Source organism: Lampetra planeri, chromosome 20, assembly GCF_965212315.1.
Source record: "Lampetra planeri chromosome 20, kcLamPlan1.2.h2, whole genome shotgun sequence".
Classification (NCBI taxonomy): domain Eukaryota; kingdom Metazoa; phylum Chordata; class Hyperoartia; order Petromyzontiformes; family Petromyzontidae; genus Lampetra; species Lampetra planeri.
In genome coordinates, this window is record NC_136126.1 from 1269161 (window position 1) to 1289609 (window position 20449).

Genomic DNA, 20449 nt, shown 5'->3' on the forward strand with positions numbered 1-20449 from the left:
GAGCACTGTATATTATATATGTTCGATTCCTTCCCCTCGACTCTCTTAGCGCCCCCCCCGCCCAACATTCCCCATTGTGACTCACCCGGATTGTTTCCGAGTTAAAGACAAACTGCAACACTCGGCAGTGCCGCGCGCTTAGGGGTCGTCCATAAATGACGTCACGCGGTTTTGGACGATTTTTTTACCCCCCCCCATCGTCACACGGCGTCACAAAAAGTCAGACCCCCCCCCTGAAATATGACGTCACAAAGCTCTGCCCCCCCCCCAAAAAAAAAAAACATGCTTCAAATCGCTTTAAACTATTGTCATTGTAGTGCGTATTTAATGTACCGCTGCACTCTGATGTTGTAGGAAAAAACATTTAAAAGTCAATTTAATTAAGTAGAACGTGTTGTCTATATTTATGTAAAGTTTGATGTGACGTCACATTTCTCACCCCCCCTCGTCACACATCGTCACAAATGTTTGACCCCCCCCAGGTGCGTGACGTCATTTATGGACGGACCCCATCGCCTGTAGGAATGCGCACAGCAATGCCGTGGCTTTAACCACCAACATCTCCGATAGGATTTATCGGCGTTTCCATCATTGTAAAGTGCGATAGATATTTTTTGTGGGCTTTAAAAAATATATGTATATATATGAGTGCCACGATGGCGAGATAGTAACTCCCTCGCCTGGTATGCAGCGCATGGGTTCGACCCAGACCCTGGCGCCTGCTGCTGTATATTTGGAGTTTGCGCGCCTCGCTCTCTCCCCGTGGATCTCTCTCCGGGTCCTGCGGGATTTCCTCCTCCCCATTTAGAGAATCAACAATCACGCGTTTAGAGTTATTTGGCTGCTGTGAATGTCCACGTGATGATGACGATGAGAAGCCACTTCGTTGAGCTATCATTTGTGGTCAGGTCGCTTCCAGAAAAAGAAAAGCTGCACAAGCTTAAATGGGCCCTACCTGGTGATAAAACTTGTTTATATAGTTTATATATTCGGGGGTGGGAGGCTAAAACAAATCTGAGGCCCTGGTTTGCACTGCAGTCGCAATAGCAGTAGTCCTCAACATTTGTTGGCATCTAACCGACGTTCCCAGTGCACTAGAAATTTCTCCTGCACGGTATCCATGCAGCAGCCCACAAAACGTCCCTGCGTTGACCCAGGCCCTGGTCACACAAACACACCAGCAGCAGCAGCCAACTTGTTTTTTTGTATTCTTTATTTTGCTCGAGTGGCAGTTTTACACGCAGACGAAAACTCTCCAACAGCCATACCAATTGTAGCAGCCCCCATGAATTCCAGACAAGCAATCGTAACCACATCATCAACCCCCTCTCCGAAGAATGGTTCAGTCCAAGCAAACTCCCCCAACCACCATTGTACCTGGCGTGGGGAATGGCTCACCCCGTGTGAAGTAATGTGGGGCTGCGGCCAATGAAATATGAATAAATGAGCATCACTGAAGAAACAGGAGGCACATACTTGGAATTACACCGAGAGACAGAGGAACACATGAATTACACAAAATACATTGACTCTCTTGACTCTTAAGTTGGTGGATTTGGCGAGGGCACATCATGGCTGATGGTGACGAAGCGCGATGGTCAAGACGGCTAACTGAATGGCAGCCCAAGAAGAGAAGGTGCCCGAGAGTTTGACGACCGCAGAAATGGAGCTATGCGATCAGCTGGTATGCACACACTTGCGATTAGATCAATGCTGTGGGGAGCCCTTCGTCCAGCAGTGGATAGACCATGGCTGCTGCTCCTGATGATGACGACAAATCACACAATTCACTGCTCTCGACCACGCACGTGAAGTGCTCAACATACGCACAATGGAACATCCCGCCAGGGCCCACGACGACCGTGGCTGGAATGCACCACGAACCCGATTGAGCTTGTGGAAGAAAAAAACAGCGATAGAATAAAAAAAAGACTCGATGGCATTGCTGCAGTTTTCAAAACAGTTTTTTTCGGCCTTCGGCACAGATTCGGAGCAGGGGGATGCAAAAAAGGGCCCTTGCCGATAACAGAGACAGGAAAGGTGGCAGATTGTAGCGGAGTCGAGGAATTGTAGGCCCCAGTCTGGTTGTGGACAGGGCCCGGGCTGTCGCGGCCGTCACGAACTTAGAGGGAGGCCTTCATCGCCTCGAAGGGGTCCGAGTCCCACTTGGTGGGGTCCCAGGCGAGGAACCAGCCGGAGAAGGTGGGGGGCTCGTGCCCCTGCTTCACCACCACCACGGGGGTGTTCTTGCTGCGGCCCGACGGGTCCGTCTCCAGGTACGATGTGGCTGAGACGGGGAAACGAAAACCCGAGGGGATTGCAAAGAAATCACAAACGACGATGTTCATGCCGAGCCCCCCCACCCCCCCCATGCAATACATTCTGGGGTGCCCTCCGCCAAAAGGTGGCAGCTGCCTCTGTGTGGCACAAGATGAACGCAGCACCGGACAGTAAGTGGGGGCGTACGGGGGGGTTCACTCTGCTTGCGCAGAGCAGTGGCACACCGCTTCGTGTTGAAGACGAAAGTGGAGATCTCGGAGCTACTTGTGAGATTCCTGCACAGTCGGGGGGCACCACATTCCCACTCTGTCCTACAACACAAAGCAGCAGGGTGGCTGGATGCACGTGTTGTTGTTGTTGTGGTGACGTCTCAGTGGTGATGGGATAATGTCGGTGGTGATGGGATGATGTCCCGGTGGTGATGCGATGTCGGTGGTGATGGGATGTCGGTGATGATGGGATGATGTGTCGGTGGAGATGGGTTGATGTCATCCTCACCGCATTTCTCAGCTTCCTGTTTCTCGCTGTCGTTGGCCTCGTTCCCGATCCAAACGAACACCTGGGGGAGGGAGGAGGGGGAGGGGGTAAGGAGGAGGGTGAGGAGGAAGGTGAAGCAGAGGTAAAGATCGTTTCTTACTGCAGCATCTTGTTTGTCTCGCTCTCTCTCTCCCCAGGCAGTGCTCACCTGGTCCCACACGTCGAGCAGCATCACGTCGTCCGTGGCCATGTCCTCCTGGGTGAAGTCCCCAGGCACCTGCTCCACCTGTCACCCGCACGACGTCACACTCCGCAACGTCACACACCGCGTCACGCCCCACGTGACACCGCGTCACACCCCACAACGTCACACCGCATCACACCCTACAACGTCACACCACACCACGCTACCCCAACACCGTACCAAACAACTCGACAGGCCACGTGTGTAGCCATCGCCGCCAAAATCATTGTCGTCATCGCGTCATAATCGTCATCATCGTCGTCATCCGGCAGCACAGCAAGCGGGGTGGCTGCCGTGCCTGGAAGCGGCCGGTCTTGTTGGAGCAGGCGAAGAGGCGAGGCGGGTGGTCGTAGATGCTCGACGCGAGACGCAGCGACGTTTGGTACTCCTTCTTACCGCCCAGCGCCGACCAGAACTCCGCTGCGCCGGGGACGGACGGAGGGAGGCAGGGAGGGAGAGAGGGAGGTCGTGGGGATTATTTGACCATACTTCACCACGTGGGGCGGGTTGTGGTCACAGAGTGCGTGTAGACGTGGACGCGCGTGGAGTTGGCCACCGACCCTGTGGTGTGCCGTGCCGGCCTTCATAGGTGCCACTCACTAACAGCACGTGCCCCCAGAGTCTGTTAAAGGCTATTGGGGGGGGGGGGGGGGGAATTTGTTTTTATTTTTAAATGTGCCACAAATATTACACGTATACCGCGTACAGCGCTGATTCGTTTGTTCTCAGGGGGAAATGAATTTAAAAATATATATGTACAGTTTATTCAAAACATCAACACAAGGATCAAAATCCGTACTCGAGGGGGAAGTCAAGTTACAGGTTGGACTGTGCCACTCACACAAGGGGAGAGGGGGGGTCAAGTCACAGATTGGACTGTGCCACTCACACAAGGGAAGAGGGGGGGGTCAAGTCACAGATTGGACTGCACCACTCACACAAGGGGAAGGGGGGGGGTCAAGTCACAGATTGGACTGCGCTACTCACAAGGGGAGAGGGGGGGGTCACAGATTGGACTGCACCACCAGGCGCAAGCTGCCAAGTTCACCATATCAGAGTCGCACCATGCACCGGCGATACAGTTTATCTTATTTAACATTTTTGTACCATTAATAGTATTTATAAGTCATGTTTATCATCTGTATTATTGTTCCAATAACCCAATGAAGTCCAAATGTGTTGGCCGTATGCATAGGGCCTATGGAGAACACATCTCCATAGGCCCCATGCTAGACTGACCCCGTGTAGCGCTGATTCACTTAGTGCTCTCTTTTCCAGGCACACATCCCCTGTACTACAAAGGGGTATGCGTGTATTGTTCGTGTTGCTTAATCATTAAATTATTACGTTGTGTAGTGACGTAAATAGAGTCACTATGGCGTTTAGCGCCAGCTATTGTCACAAGAGTTGAACTGGGTACTAGGGGGCATGGTTCTGGTGACGGTCAGAGAGAGGGCAAGTGACAGTCTGGGTGCACCCGAGAGGGCACGTGGCCTGGACAGGGTAGCGAGGGGGCCCAAAGGGTGGCTTGAAGGACACGTGGTGCTCGGTCGAGAACCTTCTGGTAAGATCCAGAAAGGGGCGTGGCCGAGGGCGGAGCGAGGCCACGCCTAAAAGGGAGGTCCCGAGAGCAATCGTGGCTGTCTGAATGGAACCTGTTGGTGCTACGTCTCTTCGATCCTCGGTCTTCAGTATTTACGCTCGGCATCATGGGTCAGGCAGTGGGTTACTGACTGACCCGGTGATGTAGTTACCCCGTTGTGGTCTTAGAATAAACGTGTTGCCTCCAAGTTCAAGTGTGTGTCTCCGTAGAACCCACTACATATGGACCTATCCCTACACTAACTGGGTTCTGTCTCCCCTGATGCAAGGAGAAGGGAGATCGCTCCCTGCGTGGGCGGTGTTAGTGGTTGAGTGGGTGGTGCTAGTGGTTGAGTGGGCGGGGCTGGTAGTTGAGTGGGTGGTGCTAGTGGTTGAGTGGGCGGTTCTATATAAAAGTGGGCGGGGTCCGCAAAGAAAGCAGCTTTCGGCTTGCCCACGTGTCCCCCGCCGAGCCCCCCAACTCACCCCTCCCCTGCCCCCCCTTCCCACCCCTCCCCCTACCCCCCCCCCCGCCCCCCCAACTCACCGGGCTCCTTCCCCTCAGCCACATCTTTGACCCCGCCACCCCCCAGCAGCTTGGCGACGTAGGCGGCGGCCTCCTGCTCGGCCCTCTCGGCTCCCTTGCCCTTCCACACGGTGGCGCTGCCGCCCGCCAGCAGCACGAACGCGTCGCTCGAGTTCAGGGAGGCGGCGCTCAGCACCACCTGCGGGGAGTCACGCGGCACAACGGGCCGGTCGGCGCGCTCTCTCGGGTGTTGGCCGCGCCGGCACGGCACGCCGGCCCGGCGGTTCGAGTCCAGCGGCCCGCCCCGGTGGATTACGCAGGTTTCCTGGGGTTCGATGGTCGGTGCGGGCCGGCTATGCCGGGGAGCTTGGATGTACCGCGCAATGACACGTGTTCATTGCTACCGTGCCCACTGCTCTCCCCCCACCCCCACGACCCTAACACCGCACATCCTCGTGGTTCATATGGGATGGAGGGCAGGGCCAGGCGTCCTTTGATCGATCGTCGCTCTGCGTGTGGCAGCCCCACGAATCCGTTCCAACCGTCCGCGGTGCGCTGTAGAAGTTGTCACGGGGCCGTGTCCAGCTCACCGTCGTCAGTCGGTCGTCATCGGTCGTCGTCGTTCGATAGCGGAGGAGTAGAAGCCATCACGTGGACGTCGTCAGTTCCGCCGCCGGGTGATCGAGTGCCGGTTCCTCACCTGGATGGCGCGCAGGCCCCCTGCGGCGGAGCTGCGCACCTGGTAGAGGCGCGTGGCCCCGCTGGCGCTCTGCCCCCCCTTGCGGGAGGTGCCCCCCGCGTGCACCACCAGGGGCTTGCCCCCAAACAGGCTCAGCAGGTGGGGGGGCTCGTAGCCCTGGACGACGCGCACCTGGGGGAGGGGGGGGGGGTGAACGACACGCGGCGGCGGTGTGTTGGTGTCATCATGGTCATGACGCTCGCCGATTCCTCCTCCTCCACACACGTCGAGGACTTGCCCTTTAGGACCTACCTACTCACTCATTCACCTACCTACCCACTCACTCATCCACCTACCCACCCACTCACTCACTTACTTACCTACTCATCAACCTACCCACTCACTCACGTATCCACCCGTCTTACTCATCCACTCACCTCACTCACCCCACTCTTCTATCACTACCGCCATGGTTGCCGTTCCCGTGAACTTCACTCGTGAATTCCACCGCCAGTGTCAAGGGACGACTCGCGCAGGGGCCACTGCTCGCATGCCTCGGCCACCTCAAAGCACCTCGCATCACTCGCACGTCATCACAACTGTTCCATTGCCCTGCTGCGGTCGGTCCAGCCGAAGGGAACCCCCTCCAGCCCTGCCGCGCCAGCGTCAGCCGTCTCTGTGTGGCGCGAGGTGTACGTGGCACCTGCACGGGCGATCCTCCCTGGGAGTTGTCGAGCTGCACGGTGAGGAAGGCGGAGCGCGCGAGCTCGTCGCTGCTCGCCTTGAGGCCCTGCCTGGACAACGCGCGCACGCAGAATGCCGCTGGGTCACCACGTCGTCCACTCCTCCTCCAACCCAGCTGATTGACTCGTGCCACTCAGCCATCCAACCACCCAGCCAACCACCCACCCAGCCAACCACCCATGCAACCACCTATTCTCCAACCCACTACACAGCGGACTCACCCACTCGCTCGCTGAAAGCGAAACATTTGCACCAATGGTATTCGCACAAATCTGCCATCCCGAAGGAAGGCGCCGTGTTTCACAGACGGGCATGGTCTGCGGTGGATTCGCAGTGGTGGTGCGATGCTGCTGCTGCTGCTGTGTACAATCCCAATTGAGTAATTTGAGGTCAATGTTCAGCATTGGGATGTTTGGCTAATACCGGCTACTTTATATGTTTTGTTTTTTAGGTTTTTTTTTTTGCTCTGGGAGGAAACCGGAGAACCCGTAGAACACCCACGCAGAACAGGGGGGAGAGTGTACACGTGTGTGCATGTACTGTAGAACTTCTTTCGCACCGTACATAGCCAACCATGCTAATCAGAGGTGCAGGGGAAGGACAAACTAAACACAAAAAGCATTTCTAAAGAAATAATTTTTCAATCTACATGATTTCAAATTGCATAGCTCCAGTGGCTTCCTAATATCGGAAGGATGAGCGTTCCAGACTAGTCCAAACTACACCCTCGGAGGAGGCGCCCAAGTCGAGAAAAGAGCCCAGGTCCCTTTTTGCTGCGGGGCACAGGCGCTGCCCCCGCTGCACCGCCACCACCCTGCCGCTCTAGTCGACAGCACGTTTGTGGTTGGAGGTGGCGGTGCTCACCAGGTGTAGATGATCTGTCCCGTCTTGTAGGTGTACAGGATGATGTAGCAGTCTCCGCCGTAGAACTGTCCGTAGGTGGCGCGATCCACGGACACCTTGTCCAGGCCCTCGATGCGCCACACCTGGTCGGCCCGGACAGCGAGTTGGGGGTTGGCGGATCAGTGGCTCCGCGAGTGTGCGTGTGCGCATGTACGTTCATGCGTGGGTAGGAAGGCATGAATGTGTGTATGTCTGTTATGTACAATATGCGTGTGTGTCTGTGTCTTTTTAGGCGTTTCTGTGCATAATGATGCGATTTATTTCTATAGGGAAGCACTACCACCGAGACAATTCTGTTATTATTACCTACCTCTCATATCCCATCATGCGAGTGGTAAGTGGGCGAGTGGTTGAGTGGGCTATTGGGTGGGCGGGTGGGCGAGCAAGTGGGCTATTGGTTAGCGGGTGGGTGGTTGGGTAAGTTAGTAAATGGGATATTTGTATTTGGTGAATTGGCGAGTGCGTGGGCTATTGGGTCGGTGGTTGAGCAGTGGGTGGTTGGGTAGGAAAGTGGGCGGGAGGGTAGGTGGGTGGGCTAGGGGTTGAGTGAGTGAGTGGGTGCCTTGGTGACTGAATGGGCGAGGCAGCGTTGGTGGGGGATCGCGCGGGCGAGGTCAACAGCAGCCTCTGTCGTGTCCCGTTACCCCCCCCTTCACCCCCACCCCCTCCCCCCTGCTCACCTGAACCTCTCCCTTGCCGTCGTCCACCATGCCGTACTGGGCGGCCATGGCGGGGCTGGAGTGCAGGGTGGAGGCGTCGAAGGGCACCTGCTGGATGCGGGCGACGCTGCCCACGGTGTAGACAGCGCCGGGCCCCGTCGAGTCCCCGGGGCTGTGCCACTTCTTGAAGAACTGCTTGAAGAGCGGCGTCTCCCCTCCCTCGGGCAGCACTTGCACCTGCGGTGGGGGCATAGGCGAGCGGGCGAGGGCGTGGGCGAGCGAGTCGTTCGGTGGGCGAGTCGGCGAGCAAGTTGGGTTTCAGAGTGGGTGGGTTTTTGGGAGTGGGTGGGTGGATGAGTGGGCAAGTCATTCATTGAGTTGGTGGGTGAGTGAGCAGTGGGATATGAGAGGTGGGCGAGTTGGTGAGTGGGTCAGTACATTGGTAGGTGTGAGGATGCACGAGTGAGTGAGTAAAGTGGTTGTCCTCTGGATAGGCTGGTCACCACCATGGGAATGTAGAATTTCCACCACTGGCCCACGACAACCAATGTAAATCAGCACCACTCATTTTAGCCAGGAGACATCCTGCCATTCCATGCAATTATACTAATAGTTTAAACACACACACACACAAAGACACACACACCAATGTAAATCACTGTCGCTGTGATGTCGAAATGTCCACACGGTGTCATGGATGCAACACACAGGTGCGTGGCCTCTCACCTGCGTGTGCTTGGCGTACCCCATCCGCGCGATGAACGCCTCCGCAGCCTGCAGGGAGGCCTTGCGCTCCTCGGCACTCGCCTCCTGGCCTGGGCCACGCGACACGCGACCCACGACCCACGTGACTCCCTCCACCCCCCCGCCGCTCATCTCTCCCTCCTCCCGCTTCCCTTCCACTCCCTCCATCCATCCCTGCCCATCCTCCCTGCCATATTTTCTGCTCTCCTTTCCCTCTCTCCATCCCTCTCTTTTCTCCTCCTCCTATCCCATTTCCTCTCCATCTGTCCCTTCTATACTGCTCCCATCACCGTCTGATCACCTCCATGCTTGACTGCTCCCCCCCCTCTGCATTCGCTGCCTTCTCCACTACCTCCACCCCCCCCCCCCCCTCTCTGCTCCTCTTCCTCCACCCTTCCCTGCTCCTTACCAGTTCCATTCCAGTGGAGGTGCGCCGTAGCGTGATTTACATCGGCCCTGGCTCAAGGAATGCACATCTACGATTGGTTGGGATTCTCTACCGCGATTGGTTACGCTGCTGTGCGAGAGATCTGAATGACTTCTTAGTCTCGTGACACGGCACCAATAGCACAACATCATCATCACCATCGTCATTTGCCACGTGAAATCCATTTCTGGATTAAGGCCTCCCCAAGCCACCACTGCCACGACCTCTTGCAATCCTGCGATGTCATAATTTGACAGATATCACTCGATGGGGGTTGTGGGGGGGAATAATTAACTTTTTGTAATGAATCTAAATCGATCGATGTGACCCGCATTCCACCCGTGCCGCCGCTTACCCTTCCACACGAAGATGCGCCCCCCTCCTCCGTTGTCGAGGATGAAGCAGTCGCCGCTCTGCAGGAGTTCCTGGCGGAACGGACTCTGACCTCCGACCTCGGACGTGACCAGCCCCCCCGCGGCATCCGACACCTGCGCGCAGGTGAGAGCGAGAGTGGCGGCGGCGGGGGTGGCAGAGAGAGAGAGAGAGGGGGGCGTTTGGATGAACTCTCTGGGTCTCCGTTAAGGGGGAGTGTGGAAAAAACAAGGATGAAAAATCACACATAATGCAGGGTTTTGTGTAAAACCGCGTCACGCGCGGTTGCCCTCGGAAATACCGAGTCCGCGATGATGACGTTGCTGTTGAAGCCGCGCAACGGTACGGCATCACGCGGCACACGCGACGGGTTTAGCCGCTTGACTGCTGGCTTCTAGCGCCAGGTTCCGGGCAAAACAATCATTAACTTCCACCAACTGAACGGGGCGAATCGTCGATAGCAAGACGACGTCATACGAACGCTTGGTTTTATGTATCGGACCATCTTTAACGGGTGTTCCGTGCCTCCATCTCCCGTCACGGATGGACGGAGCGAACGACACCACCGCGGTGGGGTGCTCGCACGGAGCCAGCGGGAGCAGCACAGCAGAAGGAGAGGAGGTTGCCACAGTGAGGGGGGTGAGGGTGGCTATCGCAGAACGAGGTGGTCCCCAAGAGCAACGCAGCTTTACGCGATGGTTCCGTGGACGCTCCGTGCTAGCGTTACCGTGACCCCCGACCCTTCCCCCGCGACACGCGCACAGACGGAGCGAGCGCGCTGGCGCTATCGAGAGCGGCAGCTGGTCAGCGGTCGCCGTGCGCTCGCCTTGTAGAGCTTGGCCGAGCCCCGATTGGACAGGTCCACCTGGTCGTCGTCCTCGCTGGCGGCCGGGAGAGAAGGCTTCGCGCCGAGCACCTGGAGGTCGAAAATCATAAACTAGTCACCGCCACCGTCACCGCCAGTCACCGCCACCATCAACAGCACCAGCAGCAGCCGTGACCCGTCCACTGCTGGATGAAGTCCTCCCCCCAAAACGGCTCCTTCTCTCGCCGCGACGGCCGTGCGACGCCACGGTCCGTCCGAGCTCGTGCGGCCGCGAGAGGCCCTCGTCGCCGCATCCCCGTGGTGCACGCCGCCACGGCCAATCCCAGCCTCTCGTCAACCGAACCCTTCGGGTTGACCCGACCTTCCCGGGGAGCCTCACCTCGAGGACGGCTGCAGGCTCGGAGCCTTCGTCGATGATCTCGATGCTTCCGCGACCTCCTCGCTCCTCGTCGCGGATCCCTTTGGCCACCTGGGTCGCCTTCAGCTTCTCAAACCGGTTGCTGTTAGAGCCGCACCACTGGTAGATGTTCTGTGCAGGGAGACCGCGAGCAATCATCCCCCCCCAGGTCAGTAAAACGAGGACCGCTTTATTATAAAGTCTTTTGCAATCTGCAAGTCTCTGTGCAAGTGTTCATCTGCGCGTGTGTGTGTGTGCGGGCGCGAGTTTGTGTGTCCTTGTAAGGGGAGCGGCAGCGTTGCGGTTAACGCGATGTGCTAGAAATCCGGCGACTCGAGTTCGATTTCCGCTCACGGCCACCAACACCGGCGGTAGCGATTATCTGAAACGGTCCTGGGCCTCCCCTAGATCGATTCAGTCTCAACCTGGTACGGTGTAAACATCGCCACTTGGGAGACAAAGGCAGCTGGGCGCAGTGCTGACCACTGTTCCGGCCTTCACAGGTGCTACTCGCAAACAGCAGTTGCCCCAGAGGCCTTGTTACAGGCTATTCCGGCGGGAACTTTGTCTTTGTGCGTGCCCATCCTCACCGCCCCCAGGTCGATGATGAAGCAGTCCCCCTGGTTGAAGCTTTCCCAGGAGAGCGGCACCTCGGTGGCGCGCACCGTGCGCCGCCCCTTCACGTGCAGCAGCCGCTTCACGTCCGCCAGGTTGGGCACCACGTGCTTGAAGCCCGAGGCCACGCCGCCCGCCTGCACGGGAGGGGTCAGAGGCGTTGCTTGCGATGAACGTCGTCCAGCTCGGGCCGACGGCGTAATTTGCTCAGGCCCGGCTGTCCAACCGAGTCCGTCAGTCAGTCAACTCCCGTGACCTCCTGCCAGTAGGCGTTCGACACTTCACGTGGCCATTAAGGACACATAGCCTGGCACAAGCGCCGTGGTGACGTCACCACCACTTAGTGGTGAATGGCGGTTGTTGTTGTCGTTGTCGTCGAATGGGTATACGGGGAGCAATGGCAGAGCGGTTAGCGTGCCGCGCTACGAACCCGACAACGCGAATTTGATTCCCGCTTACGATTAATCACAGTGGCGCGTATCCGAACCGGGTCTGGGCCTACCTTAGGTCGACTCAGCCTTCAATGAGTACCCGGTGTGCTGTGTAAACATCAGGGAGACAAAGGCGCTTGGGCATGGTGTTGGCCACCCACCCCCTCGTGCGCCCTGTCGGCTTTCATAGGTGCTGCTCACTAACAGCACTTGCCCCAACAATCTGATATAGACTACCTGGGAGATCGTTGTTTTTGTAACGTTGGGGGGGGGGGGGGTCACAATGACTTCTCGTGACGATCGTCCAACGCGAATTGAAACTTGAGCGTGACGTTGCGTTGCCGTTCGGGACTCGCCCTCCAGAAAGGTGGCCGGATTGATCCACGTCCCAGTTGGCGACGTATACCGGCGGGCGCGACATCGTGCAACCTCGTGGGACAAGGCGCCAGCGTATCGCTGCGGGAGTGCAAAACGGGAGGGCGAGCGAGCGAGCGGGCGGGCACGCACCCTGTACTTGATGCCGCCCTTGAAGTAGGAGAGGAACGAGTTGGACTCGTGTCCCTGCACCTCGCGGTACTGCACGGGCCGCCCCCCCAGGGAGTCGTCCAGCTGCACGGTGAGCAGGGCAGCAGCGCCGGACTCGTCCTGAGAGCACTCGCTACCTGCGGCGGGGAAACACGTGGGGACACACGGGGGGACACACGGAGACATAATATAATGCGAGTTGTGTATCTGCACCGGACTCATCCTGAGACCTCGCTATCTCAGAATCCAAATATTTATTTACACTGGAGGAATGCGATGAGCTATAAAGCTCTTTGTTACAGTTTAACACGTAGGCTTATGCGACCAATATTATCCATTGTAGAGGTTTTTGGGTTATGTCGCGTAAATACATCGTAAATGTTGTGGATGTATTTACTCTCCAACACACCGGTGTGTTGAACTAGTAACGAATTTGCACGATTCTGTTTACGTGTGGTGGCGGGTATAACGACACATTTATATTTACGCGATCGAACCCAAAAAAAATTCTATTATGGACACTTTTTCACAGATGTCCAGTGGGGGCAGGCATGGTGGGGACACGGGGAGTTGAGTGGAGACAGGGACATGAGTTGGGGGGGGGGGGGGAGAGACACGGGGGAGGGGTGACAGGGGACCCACGCACCGAGCCAGAAGTGCAGGCTGTACTGCAGGGCAGCGCCACGCTTCGTCTCGACGCTGTCGAGCACCACGTAGGCGTCCCCCGTGAAGAAGTTGCCGTACTGGTTGCGCGCCACGGCCACGGGACTCAGCTTCTCCACCCTCCACACCTGCAGCCCCGCCTCCTGGCCCGCGCCCTTGAACCCCGCGTGCAGCACCATGGCTTCAGGTCAGGGAGTTCTGGGGGTCAACAGGACGGGGGAGGACGTGAGGGGAGGGAGATGGAACGAGACGATGAGATGTGGGCCGTGAAGCTGTGGGGATGGCCGGGAGGACCCCTTGCGACCGTGCGCCATGGAAGCGAGGGTTGGAGGATCACGTGGAGAGCTGGGCCAGGCGATAGCAGTACAGCAAGTGGGTTTGTATTTCAGCGGACCCAGGAATCGCGCAAGGGGTGCGGCGATGGGGGGGGGGGGTGTAACCTGCGGTTGTCCCATGGCGATCAAACCACGATGATTGATTCTCAGAATAAGCAGGATACGGTGAAATCCACATGGAATGAATGCGGTGGGTTACTTTTGGCGAGTGGGTTGGCACCGTCGACTCAACTATGCAGGAGAATGAGGTTTCGTCACGGGTGGCTGAAAAACCTGGTTTTGGACCCAGGCTCCGAGTGGAGCTGGCACTGTCTTTGTGTGCATCTCTCTCTGCCTGTGCTGTCCCCGTGTCTGTGTTTTATCATTCAGTCTTACCGGATGATGGTTGCTTGTGTTGCAACCGAAACGTCGTATTCTATTATTATTTGATTTTATTTTCTCCGTGACTTTACCGAAAGAACCAAAGAGTTTTTATACGTATATAGCATCGTCGTTCATTTTAAATTACATCTGTCACGGTTGGCGAGGAACCACGGGCAAAGCGGCAGCAGCAGCCAGCAGCCGGGCTCTACCAGAAGTTGCCAAAGCTCAGTAGGTGTATCAAATCACGTACGGTGAGAAGCGATTTCTTTCCATCGAATGCGATTGGAATGTGCGAACTGGGGATTGTTACTCTTTCACGCAGAATTGTTATGATTCTTCTACTCAAGAATTACCATCGTCTCATTTTATATTGCTGCATCCACACAGGGTTTGTTCACTCACTCGGCGTAAGGTGGAACAATTTGCACAAAGGAAGTAGTCCCTTCTCACGCGAATAGCTGAGCGTGTGGGCGATGGTAGCCGTCTGATTTTCGGTGACGCTGCTGCTGCTGCCGCCTCATTGGCAGCGGTGCACAAGAACAATTAACAACCTTCACACCTTCATCAATAACACCGTGTGCATGTGTAGCTTTAAAAGGATAAATACATAATCGGCGACGTTTCAGGCAATTGCACTGCTTCATGGCACAAGTGTGAACACAACTGATGAATGAGACTTATTTGCTGAATAAATTATCAATAAAGTACCGAATTTTAAATCCCGATTGAGTAAACTTGTCAGAATAAATAATATTGATAATGTTGGAATGAAGAGCAGATTGAGACTTGAATGCATGTGGTCCCTGGCGGTGCAGCGAGACAGGAATGTTGTCGGGTTTGTGGTTGTCACCCTCACCGCGGTGCGGCAGGGTCCAGAGCCACATCGCCTGGGGGTCGTGTCGGGGGTCGCCACTCCCCCCCCGCCAAGTCACGGCGCCAGCCAAGTGAGAGGCTCAACGCTCTTCGTTAAAGAAGCCATCCGAGCCATGTTCTTGCTCGGATGGGCGTCGAGGTGGCGCCCACCTCTCCTGGACGACAGACCGAGGAGCCAACGGTGGAAATTCCACATTCCTAAATGGGCGCGCGGGGCTCTGTCAGCGCGCTGCGCGAGCGAGCAAGTAAAGCGACGGTCGAGAACGTCGATGGAGCGGCAGCCAAGGAATGCAACGCGACCCCGAGGGGTCACGTCGACCGCGGGAGACGGAGCGGTGAAATCGGCTCGTGCGCAACGCGGTGCCGGGCGCACCGCGGGATCGCGAGTGGTGGCGACGGCTCGGGGAGGCATTTCATCCGGCAGTGGATTAATAATAATAATGCAATTTATAACGCGCGCAAATTTACTGATGTAACGGCCGCAACTCAGAGGCGCGGAGCCAAGCTCAGAGTCACTCGAAAGCGTGGTTGTAGAGGGGAGTTTTAAAGTTTCTCTTGAAGGAGACGATTGAGCGGATGTTGCGAATGTGCAGAAGGATGGCGCTCCAGACTGTAGGGACAGCCACCGAGAAGCGGCGCATGGACGTGACCGTCCTGGATCTTGGTATCGAGAGGAGGTCGCGAGTCGCGCTGCGCAGGCATCTGCCGTGTGCTGAGCTGCAAGTCGTCGATAGTGAAGACAGGTATGGGGGGATTGAGCACGGAGTTTTGTCTCGGGCAGCCCAGAGCTGTTACAGTCCAGTGTGTGTGTGTGGGTTCGCATGTTGTATGGTGGATTCAGATGTTGTATGGCCCTGAGTGTGCTCATGTTGTCTAGGTGTAGGAGTGAGTGTGCATGTACGTTCATAGTGTATGTTGAATGGGTGTGCGAGTTGTATGGGTGTGTGTTCATGTTGAATGGGAGAATGTGTGTGTGCTGCATGAATGTGCAGCGTACGCGCGTGTTGCATGGGATGTGTTTATATACACTTGCTGTACGGTGTGTTACATGCGTGTGTCGCGTGCACTGCACGGCTGTGTTATACGAGCTTGTTGTAAGTGGGTGTTGCGAGGGTGGTGTGGTCCAGGTGAATTATTGTGGAACAACCCAGCCAACCGGTTCTCAGCGCTGCTGTAACCCGAATCTGTGAGGCTCCCTGCCTCCCGTAAGCCCCGATCCTGTAGATACGATGTGGGGTCAGAACGTCACAACAACAAAAAATGCAAAAGCACGGCAGCATTGTCACCCCACGCCCCCATCGCGGCGAAAGCGCTTGCGCTCTACGGGCGGCGTCAAATCCCAATGCACCGACGAGCTGCCGAGCACCGCAGCTGCTGGCATCGAATCTCGTGAGCGAGTTTCTGTCGTCTATGAGACAGACGAGGGGGTGGCTCCGTGAGAGCCTGACAATGGCTGTGCACGGCACCTTGAGGGGCTTTCTTTCATTCTCTCCTGGCGGGAGTGGCAATCTCCTGGCTCAGCAGGTCACGCGGGGAGTCGCCCAACTCCCCACCCGACGCTGGTTAAGTATAAGCGACCCACACCCCCTAACCCCACAGTCCCCCCCCCACCCTGCCCGGTTGCCACCTGGCCAGGTTTGCCTGGCATCGCCCACTTGTCGAGGTGGCTGCTGCCCTGGGAAACCTGTAAGTCTCTCCGGGACATGAAACGTTTCAGTCTGTTGCATAATAATAATAATAATTCACTCAATTAAGACAATGCATTCAAAGGAGACACTCCCCCTCCTGGTATTGGGAGTTATTATCCCCCCCCCCTGGGGCACCTACAATACATCACCTGCTCTAAAGTTACCTGTTCAGCCGGCTGTCACGCGGAGCCTATCCCTTGTCAGGGGACGCCTGCGGGGTGGGGGGGGGGCGTGCGCCAGGTTTGAGGGCCCACGGCTCTGGCACCCAATGCCACACAACCACAGCAACCAACGGGGCCCTATCTGGGCCCCTGTCTGGGCCCCTGTCTGGGCCCCTGTCTGGGCCCCTGTCTGGGCCCCTGTCTGCCTTGTTTGTCCCAACTTGTCGTTCCAGTGCCCGGGGAAAAGTTAGAATAACATTTGGCTCACGTACGGCGATGGAATAATTTAACGTTTTGATTTACCATGTCAATCATTGCCTAATGTTTATGGGACGGCCCAAAATTATTTGGCTCGAGTTGGCCTCACTTGCTCTCGAGGTGAGACGCAGCTCCTTGTGTGTATAGGAGAAATACATACAAAAAGTCCACAATATATCGGTGCAATAGCTGAAGAAAAATGAGGATTGGCTAAAACATAAAATGCAATTTCCATGATTTTCTGAGTTATGCAATACATCAGCGACGAAATGCAAATCGCATGCATCACATTGCTTACGTGGGCTTGGCCAGGACACGTTGGGGCTAAAGAAAGACTTTTGTTATTTTGCCAGGTAAGGCCCACTGAGCTGTATAGCTCTTTTTCAGAAGCGACCTGGCCACAAATGATAGCTCCACAAAGTGGCTTATCACGTGGACAATTATAGAAGCCAAATACTCTAAACGTATATTGGTAAATGTGGAGAGAAAAAGTCCACTCGATCACGGGCAGAGAGATACGGAAACTCCAAATATACAGGCGTCGGGGTCGGGATAGATCCCAACGACCCAGTGCATACCCGGCGAAGTAGTTAACATCTCGCCACGCTGGCACCCACAGATAGACGAGAATGGTTTCGGAATGGCAGCCAAAGTATAGAACTTCTCCTGGGAGGGCTATCACCGCGGAGATGGAGCGACGGGATCAGTCGATGTGCAGGAGTGAGCATGAATGTGGCATCGCAGGGTCATGATGGATTGCGATGACGCTGGTGCCTCTTGTACGCTGGGGGTTCGCGTCTCCCCTCACCAGCAACATTAAGTAAACATAATTAGCTGAAATCGGGAATCTGAATAATTGCACCCCTATTAACACCAAACTGGACACCTTGATTAACTTATTTTTAGTACAGTTAAGATAAAACTAAAACTATATTCACCCGCGATTTCGAATGCGAGAGACAAAGTTAACACCCCGTCCCCTCACCAAATATCGAAGTCAAAATCGAGTCTATTGGTGCCTGCACGTGTTTAAATCTATTTATTTATTCTATAATCCAGTAAAATTATTATAAATGTTAAACACCACCTGGAAAATAACTTTGCTTATGCACTTATGCAAAGTTTCACTCGTCCATATTTGGTGATTCCCCTTTACGCGAGGTCATTAGATATTTGGGTCACGCATTTACTGCTCTTTGTAAATCCACTGCTAGATGACGGCCCTCACACAGCGCCTCGTGGGCCGAGAGGGTATTTGACCAGACTCCACCAACCGGGTGAGTACGGGTTGCAAGCTGGCTCTGCACCACCCTCTACTGCCCGCAGTGCCCGCTACACCCATCATCCTACACCCATCATCCTACACAGCACTCATGGGTGGTGGCGATCACCCCTCCAAGGGCTGTTCCAGGCTCTTTCACTGCTCGGCTGTCGTGACCTGACGTGTAGATCTGAGATGGTGGGGACTCCCTCTAGGTCTGTCGAGTCCTAAATGAGCACCGTCTACACGCTGCTTGCTCTAGGAGGAAACAACAGCAGCGGTGAGCAGTGCAGGGAAGGAAGAATTAGCAACGAACAGTGCGGAGTCACTTCTAAGTGTTCACTTCGAAAGGATGACGATGCAGGAGAAGTTGAATGTCAAGCAATTGGGTCCCGATCAACCGAACATCGATATCAGCCAGCCCTCATGCGACCGGGGGAAAGCATCCCGTGAGGACATTTCGCCAGAGCTGCGATGTTAGACATGCCAGGCTGCAGTGTGGATGTGCAACGCAGAATTCACTTGTGTGGTTCCCTCGCGCCTTGGCTAAGTTGTCGTGCCAGCCCATCTTGAATTGTCCTGTAGGCTCTTGGCATTGTCAAAGGGAACCTGGGGGTCATGGGGGCAGCGTTTGGACTGCTCTGTTGTTTGGAAGAGAAGGCGGCTACATCACTTTCACGGGGAAGGCCGATAACATGACGAGGTTGTCAGAGGCCACTCACAACAGCCCCACCTCGTGGACATGGCACGAGCCGCCACCGCCACCGGGGAGACAAAGGCGGCCGGGCGTGGCGCTGGCCACCCACCCCCTCGTGTGCCGTGCCGGCCTTCGTATGGGCTACATCACTTGCCCCAAAGGTCTGTTCAGGCCACACGGGGGATCTTTGACTTTGTCAATGTTTAAAAGAGCCGGGCGTGGTCTTCACCACACCCATCGTTGTGTTGCCCTGACAGGCGCTCTCTAAACAACATCATAGAGATGAAGGGAGTCGTTATCTCGAGTGTGCGTGTGTCAGCCTCAAACGAGTACCTGGCGCGGTGCGTAAACATCGCCACTGGGGAGACAAAGGCGGCCGGGCGGGTGCTGGCCACCCACCTCCTCATGTGCTACTCGCTAACAGCACTTGCCCCTACAGTATGTTACAGGCTACACGGGGATCTTTGTCTGTGTGCGCCCAAAAATATATTTGTTGTGTGCACCTAGCCTGGCACGAACGCCGCGGTAACGTCACCGTGGCAAATGGGAGTTGCTGTTGGGTGCGTTTCGGAGTGCACGTGTGGAACTCTACAGCATTCACTTGTGCACGCCGGTAAGGGGAATTTAACAGAGGACCTTTTGTCGCGTGCATGAGTGTGTGTCTGTGTCGGTGTGTACGAGTGTGTGTCTGTGTGTATGAGTGTGTGTCTGTGTGTGTGAGTGTGTGTGTCTGTGTGTGTGAGCGAGTAGTATGTGCACAGGTCGTGAGCCTCTGCTAGGTAGACTCAGTCGTAAATGAGTAAAACATGAGCACCGGGGAAGACTAAGATGGCCGGACGTGGTGCTGGCCACCTTTGATAGGTGCTCACAAACAGCACTTGCCCCAACAGTGTGTTGTAGCTATACGGGTGCGTCTTTGTATTTCTGTGTGTATGGTGTACTGCACACACATGGTATATGTACTGCACACATTGTGTGTATGCATGTCTCTGTGTGTATGGTGTACTGCACACACACATACTACACACATGGTATATGTACTGCACACATTGTGTGTATGCATGTCTCTGTGTGTATGGTGTACTGCACACACTACACACATGTTCCTGTACGTGTGATCGCCTGCGCACATTGTGTGTGTATGCATGTCTCTGTGTGTATGGTGTACTGCACACACACACACTACACACATGTTCCTGTACGTGTGATCGCCTGCGCACATACCTGTAACACGCAGGGCACTGGAGCGATACCTGCAGTGCAGCGACGGTGACGAGAGGGTGGGGAGACCCCCCTTCATTTATATATGTGTGTACCGAAGGGGGAGGGGTGGCTGGTATTGGGTCTGACGTGTCACAACCACACCCTCGTCGAGGAACCGCCCCGACTGTAGAGAGTGTGTGTGTGTGGTGAGTGTGTGTGTGGTGAGTGTGTGTGTGTGTGGTGAGTGTGTGTGTCTGTAGAGTGTGTGTGTGTGTGGTGAGTGTGTGTGTGTGGTGAGTGTGTGTGGTGAGTGTGGTGAGTGTGTGTCCGGTGAGAGTGTGTTATGTGTGGTGAGTGTGTGTGGTGAGTGTGGTGAGTGTGTGTGTGGTGAGAGTGTGTGGTGATAGTGTGTGTGTGGTGAGTGTGTGTGTGGTGAGTGTGTGTGGTGAGTGTGTGTGTGTGGTGAGTGTGTGTGTGGTGTGTGTGGTGAGTGTCTGGTGTGTGTGTGTGGCGTGTG

The 20449-nt window shown here is 55.7% G+C and overlaps 1 protein-coding gene across 2 annotated transcripts; it reads right to left on the bottom strand.

Annotated features, from left to right (window-relative positions):
* Positions 1-1195: 1195 nt before the first annotated feature.
* LOC144724253 (gelsolin-like) lies at positions 1196-20058 on the bottom strand. Of its 2 annotated transcripts, none has more exons than XM_078603226.1 (17): positions 19954-20058; positions 13077-13291; positions 12413-12567; positions 11450-11611; positions 10842-10991; positions 10463-10552; positions 9620-9752; positions 8820-8908; positions 8115-8330; positions 7396-7517; positions 6491-6581; positions 5809-5979; positions 5130-5307; positions 3300-3421; positions 2966-3043; positions 2779-2839; positions 1196-2287 (listed from the first exon to the last, which is right to left on the bottom strand). In XM_078603226.1, the coding sequence occupies exons 2-17, from the start codon at positions 13270-13272 to the stop codon at positions 2124-2126; spliced, it is 2178 nt and encodes a 725-aa protein (XP_078459352.1). In that variant the 5' UTR covers positions 13273-13291; positions 19954-20058; the 3' UTR covers positions 1196-2123. The 2 variants fall into 2 exon arrangements, with proteins under 2 accessions (XP_078459352.1, XP_078459353.1); XM_078603227.1 differs by lacking the exon at positions 19954-20058 and adding an exon at positions 16517-16538.
* Positions 20059-20449: the final 391 nt, after the last annotated feature.

What these genes read in the sequence shown, in the direction of transcription:
- LOC144724253 (XM_078603226.1), bottom strand. Translation starts at nt 13,272, where the DNA reads ATGGTGCTGCACGCGGGGTTCAAGGGCGCGGGCCAGGAGGCGGGGCTG. An exon ending in CAGCCTGCACTTCTGGCTCG is followed by an intron (nt 12,568 to 13,076) that starts GTGCGTGGGTCC and finishes TCCCCGCCGCAG; the next exon opens with GTAGCGAGTGCTCTCAGGAC. An exon ending in ACAGGAAGCTGAGAAATGCG is followed by an intron (nt 2,288 to 2,778) that starts GTGAGGATGACA and finishes TCCCCGTCTCAG; the next exon opens with CCACATCGTACCTGGAGACG.